Source organism: Elephantulus edwardii, unplaced genomic scaffold (genome assembly GCF_000299155.1).
Source record: "Elephantulus edwardii isolate Elephantulus edwardi_28Jun2011 unplaced genomic scaffold, EleEdw1.0 scaffold00085, whole genome shotgun sequence".
NCBI classification, from domain to species: domain Eukaryota; kingdom Metazoa; phylum Chordata; class Mammalia; order Macroscelidea; family Macroscelididae; genus Elephantulus; species Elephantulus edwardii.
The window spans coordinates 13,916,808-13,927,921 of record NW_006399835.1 but is presented as its reverse complement, the minus strand read 5'-3'; the positions used below and the strand labels follow the sequence as shown (position 1 = coordinate 13,927,921).

The following is an 11,114-nucleotide window of genomic DNA, read 5'->3' as shown; positions in this document are numbered from 1 at the left end:
AACAACAACAACAACTGGTTTGTTTTTATACTCTTTTATTTTGACAATTTTAAAGGCACAGAAAGAGTAGAAAAAACAATCATTCAACACCTTTAGGGGCCTCTCTGTTTTTCATCAGCTATTAACATCTTTTTTTCTCACCCCATTTTCCCCATTTATTTGTGTATATGCATACAAATACCTTTTCCGTTGTCATATTACAGATTTGACACTTCTCCCTTAAATACTTTAGCATAAATCTCCCAAGAATAAGCATTCACTTATACATCCTCATTATCATAACCATGTATTTTGAAAAAATATTATCATTAAATATAATACATATTCCAGTCTCTTCTCAAAGCATATTTTATGACTTCCATTTTTTTATTTTTGCCTCAGGATCCAGTCAAGGGTCAAACATTACATTTGTCTTCTATATCTCTTTAGTCTCCCCTAGTCTACAATAGTGTCATTTCCCTTTTTACTTCATAATGATTGAACCTTTGAGTCCAAGCCAGTTGTCTTGCAGAACATCCCACATTCTGAAAACTATCACTATAATAAAAGTAAGCTCAAAAAACAAGGGGATATTAATAATTCTATGTATGTTTGCCCTTTGCTTATTTTTTTTACTATGCAAAAGCATATTTTTTTTATTGTGGTTTTAATTGAAGTTCACAAAAAAGTTGGATTTTTCTTCATTCATTGTTGTACGTTTTTGTCCCTACCCCCCACCTTGCAATTTACTTTTTGTTAAAAAAAACAAAAAGCCCATTCGGGGTGAGGGAGTTCGTAAGGAGAAAAGTGCAACAATGAGTGACTGGAAACCCTAAGTTTCTGTGTACTTTCATTAAAATTATTTTTTTTTAGTTTTTTTTAAAAGTTAATTTTTTTAAAAAAACATTCATTCATTGTTGCATAATTTCCGTACCCCATCCCTGCCCAGTTCACTTTGCTATGCACCTCTTATTCTGGTCTTAGGGACTTTTGTCATACATATAATGCCTAATCATATATTCCTCTTAAACGGGTTTTTCCTTTGTTTGTTCCACTACAGTATTCACTGTTTATCCCCTCTTTTCTTAGTTTTCCCTCAACTCCCATGTGAGTCCTGTTTTATGAGTGGTGTTATAGAGTATTTGTCCTTTTGTGACCAAGATAGTTCACTCAGCAAAATGTCCTCTAGGGTTCCCCATGTTGTGTAGTATTTTATGAGCCCCTTGTTTTTCAGTGCTGCATCATATTCCATTGTGTGAATATACCATGTTCTGTATACTATACATTCATTTGTTGATGGGCACTTGGGTTTCTTTCATCTCTTTGCTATTGTGAGTCATGTTACTCACAATAGCAAAGAGATGAAAGAAACCCAAGTAAACAAGGGTGTGTATATATGTTTTAGGTCTCAGCTCTGGTTTCTGTAGGGTATATTCCCAGTAGTGGAATTGCTGGATCAAGTGTTATTTCTATTTGCAACTTTTTGTGAAAGCTCTATACTGTCTTCCATAGTGGTTGCACCATTTTACATTCCCACCAGCAGTGAATAAGGGTTCCATTCTCTCCACAACCTCACCAGCATTTGTTGTTTGCTGCTCTGTTAAACTTTGCTATTGTTACTAGGGTGAGATAATATCTCTTCATTGTTCTTAGTTGCATCTCTCTGAGAACTTTGGTTATATTTTGATTAATATATACCCTTAAAATCAACTATTGCTTAGTGATCATTATATGCTGTGATTTGCTGTATGTTGTTGTTAAGTGCTGTCGAGTCGTAGGCTACTCATAGGGACCCTATGAAAGAAAGTCCTCAACACTTGTGTAACTTTCATCCTTTCTGCAGATTCATAGGGTTTTCAAAGGCAGGCCATTACGGAAGTGGATGCCACTGCTGCTTCCAAGTATACAGACATGACTTATAACATCCTACTATTTATATTATTTTACATAACTTTCATTGTGTTCATTTAGTCTTGTTTCTAGTAATATTTTTATGACAACCTATCAAGTATATAGTATTTGATCCTGAGGTAGTATTAAGTAAATCCTGCACATTTATTTTAGATACAAAATGTACCCTTATCATTTGGGAGGAGGCAGAGATATGGAGAGGGCATTTAATACTTTTCATGTTTATAAATGTAAAATTGTTTATAAATGTAAAATACTATTTAATCTAAAAGTTTACTTGGACTAGAAATCTTTATTATTTCAGTGATTTCTGTGTCAAATTTTTTATCAGAAAATGTTACACTTCTGTATTCAAATATTTGCAACATTCTTTGTTAATGCTGATTTTGTATACAATTAAAGGCAAATGAAAAGTTTATGGTATAGTGGTTTCTCTAATTGAAAATAATCTCATCTGGAGTTGAACATTTTTTTACAATTGAGGTTGTTGAAAGCAGCAGTTCTTTAGAACTGCATTTCCTTAAAACTTTTTTAATGGCTTTTTCTTTCTTTTCAAGTCATCTTTTGGTTACTGCAACACATATGTACTGTTTAAGGGAGATTCTTTCACGGAAAGGATTGGCTTATATACAGTCTCGACAAGCACTAAATTCTGTAGTTAAAATTACATCCAAAAAGAAACATCCTGAGCTGATTACCTTCAAGTACGGAAACAGCAGTGCTTCAGGAATAGAAATCTTGGCAATTGAAAGGTAAAGTATTCTTAGTATGATATTACCTGAATTAAAACCAATACATTATTAAGCATTTGTTTTTCTGTTTGGGAGAATGGATGACACAATAGAGTACTTGAAACATTTTTATTAATAATTTTGGCATCTTTTTCTTCTTAACTCCTTAGTCAAATGTGATGTAGCTATTATGATATATTCTTAATAGTTACTTTAGTGAGTTCCATGACACTTTAACCCAATTCTATACTACATTCTGGTTTGTAGAGATAAGATTCTTATCTTAGAATAAAAGTTAATATTTTAGTTTGGTAAGTCGCACATATAAAATTTCTTGCTTTGAAAATCACAAGTGAACTACTAAACAGTAATATACAAGCTTGTCCTTACTTCATGTGGACCAGTAACAAACAGATCACAGACTGACATGCTGGCAGTGAACCACACTGAACTCAGTGCTAAGCCATCTTTTATAGATAAAAAAGAAGCTGACAGAGGTTGATTTACCAGGCCTTCACACTGCTCCTCTTTTATGCTCACCTTCTGTTTTTAAGCATGATGTCATTTTCAAAGAATTAGTTTTTGAAAATTTATTTATTTATACATACTTTATTTATATTAAATGTATAAAATATATATGCATCTTTTTATGCTTCTGGAAAAGAAAATTGATGTTGATAACTTGAAATGTTTACCACATATAGTGCTTTTTAATATTTTATACACTAGTATTATTTAGTACACATAGCCCCTCTGTAAGATTGGGATAACTGTACCTATTTTTTTAATATAGCATTCTGCTGCTTCACAAATGTTCTTGGTCAAACTGTTAAGTGTTGGAGTTGTCATTGTCTTTAGGATTAAATACCATCAAAACATAACTATACGTTATATCTGTATAGGCTGGCTGATATTTTCATTTTTATCTAGCCATTGTGTATTTAATGTTCAAATACTGCTTTTGTCACATTTCATAGGGAGCTTTATTTAACATGTAGGGAGCTGGTGATGTCGTTTCTAGAGAGTTCCACCGGTAACCCAAAGGCCATGCCTCTGTAGCAGTTCAAATCCAGCAAAGGTTTCTTGAGAGACACAGCTAGGCATTTCCTCTTGTGCCATTTACGACCTTGAAAATGCCACTGGAGGGTCAGCTGTAAGTAGGACTAAATTGACAGCAATGCGAGAGTTGAATTTATTTAACTGTGTGCTGAGAATTTAGAAATGTTAATTATAAATATGTGACCACTATGAATTCCTGTATAATGCAAATTCCAGTCTTAGATAAAATATTGGAGAGCTCACTGGGAAGCTTACAGTAGCTTACTGGAACCAAAATTGTCTAATGAGACTGGAAAACTATATAATATCTGGGTAATCTTATTTGTCTCCTGAACTTGAAGCTTAGTTAATACAAATAAGCATTTTAACTGAAATAAGAGTCAATCTATAGTGCACCGAACAGGAACTTTCTTTGCTCCCAACTTAATATCTAGATTTTTATTGGCAGTAATTTTTAAGAATTTGTATTTTAAAGACTTTAGTAACATATTTTTCTCCCCCATAGGTATTTGATTCCAAATGCAGGAGATGCCACCAAAGCCATAAAACAACAGATTATGAAGGTTTTGGATGCTTTGGAAAGTTAATATAAAAGAAATTCATTTACAAAGAAATTAAGGCAACTAAGAGAAAGATGGATCTGTTTTCCTGATTGAATACTAACTGTGGAGACCTTTCATGTACTTAGGGGTGCATGAATAACAGGTCTAAGAAAGTGTAAATTAACCAATTTCTGGACAGTTAGAAAAAAACTACAGGTGTTTTTTTTCATTTTTTGTTTTGTAAAATGATTTGTTATAAAAGGCAGTTAGTAAATGAGTTTGAATAATTGACCCTGTGCCCTCATATATCAAGGGTACACAAAAGCAGTTCTGTTTTGAAGAGCTGTTTTAAGGGAACATGCATCGCTTTCAGATTTAAAACAACTTTATACATGCAAATTTGCCATGTCTTCACTGAAAATTAAAAATAGAATTAGTTGAACAGACCCCTTATTATTCATTTCACCCACTGAGCAATATCAAACAAAAAATTATTAAATAAATTAATCTTTATCTCACAGTTTCTCTTCTTGAAAAGAATGAAATCTTTTTAATGAGATAGAGAAATAGTTCAGCCAACTCAGAAATGCAGTTCCACCTAGTTCAATGTTGAGACATTGGTTTCTAGATTACTCTTGCACCATTAGCTAATTTGAACACAGTGCTTCAGAAATACAAAACCTGATGCTAATGGTTTTTAAAAGCCGTTAAAAGCTTTATAATACGGTAGACATGTTAAGGTTAACATTAACATTTTGGGGACAGCATTTTATCTCTAAAAAGCTGTCATTGGTCATTTTGCAAGTGAAATATTTAGGATATTTCAAAATGTGTTGTACACACATTTTTTCCTTACTGAGATTATGTTATATAGCATAATCACATTGACTTCCACTTAAAACCAAATAATCAGAGAGCTTTATAAATTATCATTTTTTTTATCACTTACTGAAATTTATCTTTTATTGGTTTTGTCTTTTCATTAAAGTTCTAGTAGTTTGAAGACATTTTTCTTATTTTAATATGACAAAACTGAAAAGCAATCGGCTTTATTTTGCAGCTTTCTCAGTTTAATTTTTTGAAGTATGTATACTACCTTTGAGGGAAATCCAAGAATGCATTTGGGGCCATGAAATGATTTTTTTTTACAATCTGTTTGAGAATAGCAAATCCATACAATCTGTCATGCTCTAAATGTAATGGATTCTCTTTTAAGGGTTGATAGGAGAAATATTTATATATACCCTGTTAACAGCCAATTATTTTAATTTACTTAATGAGAATCAAGTGAATAAAAGCAACATAATTCAAGAAATTGTATTCTAATATCTAAATAAAGGCCAATGAGTGGTTAAAGACATTTGTATGAGATTGCACCTGGTGCAATTCTTGGTATTTCTAACTCTCCCTTACAACTATTCTATTACATCTTTTCCTTTTCTTCTTACCCCCTTTCGAAATATTCTAAAGTCCGATTTTTCACCCACTTCAGCCATGGAACTTTTTTCATATTATAAAGATGTTTGTGTTACTGTTTGTAAAATACAATTGTAAATAAACAAGTACAGTTTGCTCAAAACTTTGTTCTCAGTGAAGTGTATCTGTCCTTTTGCACACTCATTTGAAGATCTTTAAATGCCAAAAAAAATCAGAAAACTGAGTGTTATCATTTTGTTGTTATTGTTTGCTATCAAATCAGAACCAGCCTATAGCTGACCCTTCAATGGGTTCTTAGGTAGTTAAGTCGCAGGAGAGGAGATTGCCCATCTCTGTCTTAAGAGGCAGCTATTTGAACTGCGTGCTTTTGGGATTTCAGGGTAGCTTTTTTAGCACTAGGCTAGCAGAGCTTCCTGTTACCATTGGTAAAATTTAAATATATTTCAAATTTGTAAATATTAGATACCTATTTCTGTTCATTCAAATGGAAAAGAAAGGAGGTAGTTTAAAACTTATTTGCCATCGAATCATAACCGACCCATAACTGGTCTCCAAAGAGTTTCAGAAGCAATAAATCACAATGGAGAGGATTGTTTAGCCTTCTCCTGTGAAGCAACTGGTGAATTTGAACTGTGTGTTTTTGGTTTGGCAGCACAGCTCCTTACCACCAGGCCACCAGAGCCTAATGTTATTAGTTTAACTGTTTAAACTATTTAAAACTAATGACTAAATCCCATGTTTAAATTACTACCTTGAAGTACTCTCTGAACTTAGTTTCCTCTTCTTTGAACTCTCTGAACTTTAGTTTCCTCCTCTGAAATAACACTATTCTATTATGTATTAAAATGCATTTTATTAACTTCATCAAGCACTAAAACACCAGCTCACTGACCTCATAACTATATTTACTCTTAAATACCATCTCACACAGACACTGATGGATTACAGAAGTGGCACCATTATAAGATAGTCATTATTTTCTGTCTTTAAGATGAGAAAACAGGTCCAAAGAATTAGGCTGTGATCTTTATAGAAGCAGATTGCCAGGTCTTTCTTTTGTGGAGCCTACAAGGGAAAAAAGATGAATACGTTTGAACCACTGATTTAGAGCTGAGTATCATTTGCATTATCCAAGAACCTAAAATAGCTCTGTTGTTAAGTACCATTGAGTCAAGGGCACCTCACAGTGGCTTAATGAACAACCGCTCTGAACCCTGACCTAACTTGTGCTATCCTCAACTTCTCTGACACACTTGAGCCCATTTTGGAGTTACTGTGTCAATCCATATGGTTAAGGGTCTTCTTTCTCTGACCTTTCCAACCATGATGCCCCTTTCCAGGAAATAGCCTCTCTTAGCAACATGCTGAAGGGAACTCGGGTGGACTAGTGACAAGAAGCTTCACTGCAATTCCAAAGGCATATGGTTCTAATCTACCAGCTGCTCCATGAGAGAAGGGTGGGAAATCTCCCGTGTGATTAACTGCCACTGAAAACCCACCAAGAGGGTCACCTATGGTGCAGTTCCGACTGGATGGTGCACAACAACAGCAACATGCCCAAAGTGTGTGAGATGAAACTTTGTTGTGTTTGACTCCAAGAAGTACTCTGGCTGCACCTTCTCAAAGACATCTGTCTGTCTATTCTTTGGCAGTCTATAGGATAGTACTCGCTCCAGCACCAGAGCTCAAAGATAGCAATTCTTCATCTGTCATTGTTAAACATTGTCTAGCTCTCAGATGTATAGCAAACATTGAAAAGACATGGCCTGAATCAGGCTCACCTTTGTCCTCAAACTGACATTGCTCCAATGATTTGGAGAGGTTCCTGACTGCAGACTTTCCCAGTGTATTATGTCTCTCATCTCCTGACTTCTGATACCAAGGGTGTTAATTTGTGGATCCCAGTAAAATGAAATAATTGACAGTCTCAATCTTAGTCCTTATGATGTTGCCTGTCAGTCCAGTGGTGAGAATTTTATTTTCTTGATGTTGGCATGCAATCCATATTGAAAGCTGTAGTCTTTGATCTTCTGTAGCAAGTGTGTCAAGTCCTCATTTTCAGTAGGCAAGATTGTGTTATCTTCATCACAGGTTATTGAAGAGTCTCTGATCCTTATCCACATTCTTCATAGAGTCAAGGTTCTAGAATCATTTACTCTGCATAGAGATTGAACAGGTATGGAGAAAGAATACATCCTTGACACCCACCTTTCATAATTTTAAATCATGTACAAAAGGTGTACTTAGACCAAGAAGCAGTCCTCAGAACAGAGCAAGGAAACACTGCATGACTCAAAATCAAGAAAGGAGTGCGTCAGGAATGCATCCTGTCCCCATACCTTTTCAATCTGTATGCAGAACAGATCATTAGGGAGGCAAGGCTTTTGTGAGGAGGAGTGTGGCATCAAAATTGGAAGAAGACTCACCAACAACGCATGATAATGCAGATGGCACAACCTTGCTTGCTGAAACTGAAGCATGTACTGCAAAAGGTCAAGGACTGTAGCCTTTAATATGGATTGCAGCCTAAGAAGACAAGATTCTCAGCACTGGGCCAATTGGCAGCACCATATTAGATGGTGAAGAGATTGAGGTCATTAGCAGTTACAGCTTGCTCAGATCCACAGTCAATACTTTTAACACCAGCAGTCAGGAAAACGAAAGACGAGTTTCATTGGGAAAATCTGCTGTCATGGACCTCTCCAGAGTGCTGAAGACCAACGGTGTCTAGATAAAAGGTGCACCTAATCCAGGCCATGATCTTCTCAATTACTTAGGCTTCAGAGAGTTGGACAATGACTAAGGATGACAGAAGAGTTGATGCCTTTGAGTTGTGCTGGAGAAGGGTCTTGAACATACCATGGACCAACAAGAAAACAAATAGGTCTATTTTGGAGATGGTGAAATCAAACTCTCCTTGGAGGCTAGGATTTTGAAGTTCTGCCTCAGTAACTTTGGGCATGTGGCCATGAGAGACTGATCCTTGGAGATGGACATCATGTTCACAAGGGTGGACGAACAGCGCAGGAGAGGAAGACCCCGGATGAGACGGATAGATAACAGTGACTGGGGCAAGGGGTGTTGGTGTGTTGGAAGTGAGACTGGCTCAGGACAGGGAAGGGTTCAGAGAGCTGCTGTACATCTCAGGCGACTCAGTGGCATATAGCAGCAGTAACATTCTCTGACAGGTTTGGAAGCAGAAGTGGCATCCACTTCCTAAACAAAATGCCTCTGGGAACTATGAACTTTGATAAATGTTGATAGTTGTAGAGGGGCTTCAGGCCTTTTGTTCACAGTGTCACTATGAGTTGTGCTTGACTCAAAGGAAACCGTGTTTTCTTGCTCTGTTCACACAATAGCTTTGATCTAGGTACAGGTTTCACATGAGCACAAATAAGTGTTCCTGGATTCCCATTTCTCTTGATGTTTGATCCACACAGATGCCTTTGCATAGTCAATAAGGTACAAATAGGCATTCTGGTATTTGCTTTCAACGAGGATCCATTAGTAATGATAATCCCTAGAGCCACGGCCTCTTCTAAATCCAGCCTAAATTTAGGTAGATTTCTATGTGCAGCTCTAGCTGGTTTTGAGTGATGTTCAACAGTATTTTGTTTACATGCAACATTAATTACACTATTCAATAATCACATTCTGTTGGATCCACTTTCTTGGGAAAGGGAACAAATACAGAGCTTTTCCCAACAGCCAGCCATGCAGCTGTCCTAATTTCCTGGCAGACTGGTGAGCACATCCAACTACATCTGTTAGTTGAAACTTGTCAATCAGTATCCCATTGATTTCCTTGGACCTTATTTTTTACAAATGCCTTCAGTGCAGCTTGTTCTTGTTCCTTTATTACCTCTGGCTCTTGATTATATGGTACTTCCTGAAATATTTCAGTGTTGGCCAATTCTTTCTGGTATATTCTGTACCAGTGATTCTGTATTTCCTCCATCTTTTGATGCTTCCTGAATTTTGCCCATAGCACTCTGCAGTGTTAAAACTCGAGGTCTGCATTTGGTTTTCAGTCCTTTCTGCTTGAACATGCTGAGTGAATTCTTCCCTTTTTATTCTCCAATTCTGGCTCCCTGGACATTCCATTATAATACTTTGTTTTCTTGAGCTGCCCTTTGAAATCTTCTGTTTAGCTTTTTTTCTTCAGTATATTTTCTCTTTGTTCTGGCTTCTTTATGCTCTAATGCAACTTTCCCAGTCTCTTCTGCCATCCATTTTGGTTTTTTCTTTCTCCTCTGTTTTTGTAATGACTTTTTGCTCTATTCATGAATGATATCTTTTATGTCATTCCAAAACTCATCTGGTCTTTGATTAATTATTTGTGTTCAGTGCTTCAGGCCAGTTCTTAAGATTTTTAGATTCAGGTGAAATAGACTCTATATTATTTTGGTTCTCTTGGACTTCTGTTTTCTTTGGCCTCAACTTTCACTTACACATATCTAATTGATGGTCTGACCCACAGCCCACCGCTGGCCTTGTTTTGACTGCTGATAAAGAGCTGCTTCAATGATTCCTTCCACAGATGTAGTCAGTCTGATTTCTATGCAGTCCATTAGAGGATTGCCATTTGTGTTTTTTAAATAAAGTTTTTTGTGATAAATGAATCATTGAACATAAAAAACTGAGTCATTCTATTTCCAGCCTCATTTCATACATTCTACCATTCCCTCTTCATTGTTCCCAGCTTTTGCATTCCAGTTACCATTAACTAATCCTGATTGCATGTTTGGTCAATTTCAGACTGCGAAACTTAATAAAAATCTTCAATTTCCTCCTCTTTGGCTTTAGTTGTTGGTGCATATATTTGAATAATAGTCAAACAGGTCTTCCTTGTGTATGTATGAATAATATCCTATCACTCATAATACTTGAAGAGAGAACTAGAAATTGTCTTAACTATGAATGCAACACCATTCTTTTTCTATTTTCATTCTGAGCACTGTATACCATATGATTGCCATTTAATGACAATGGGCATCTCAATTTAATGCCTAGAATGTTGATGATCAAGCGTTACATTTCATTTTTCACCACTTCTAGTTTTCCAACATTCATACTTTGTGTACTTGATGTTCCAACTATTAAGGGATGTTTGCAGTTGCTTCTCATTTTGATTGACTTCCATTCTGGGCTCTACCTCAAATACTGTAACCATCCATGTTGCACTATTCATATGGTTTTCAGAGGCCTTCTATATAAGAAGTGGATGACCAATCTTACTTCCTAGCCTGTCTTTATCTGGTAGTCCTACTAAAACCTCTCCACTATTGGTGACCCTTTGGGCACTTTACTCACTGGTAGCACAGCCTTACTCAACACAACCCACAAACAACCTCAGTACTACAAAGTGACAGACAAGTGTTGTACTAAAAGCAATTATAAAGAACTAAGAGTAAAAGTAAACTATAAATTAGTAGTTAAAAAAAAATTCTCCCAC

At 35.8% G+C, this 11,114-nt stretch overlaps 1 protein-coding gene across 2 annotated transcripts in view; it reads left to right on the top strand.

The window, feature by feature from the left end:
* TBC1D23 (TBC1 domain family, member 23) overlaps nucleotides 1-4,267 on the top strand; it is a 57,720-nt gene extending 53,453 nt beyond the window's left edge. For both annotated transcript variants that reach the window (XM_006890022.1, XM_006890023.1), the window contains 2 exons: nucleotides 2,448-2,642; nucleotides 4,186-4,267. In XM_006890022.1, coding sequence (XP_006890084.1) covers nucleotides 2,448-2,642; nucleotides 4,186-4,267 — 277 coding nt within the window. The remainder of the gene's footprint in view (nucleotides 1-2,447; nucleotides 2,643-4,185) is intronic.
* The last annotated feature ends 6,847 nt before the right edge of the window (nucleotides 4,268-11,114 follow it).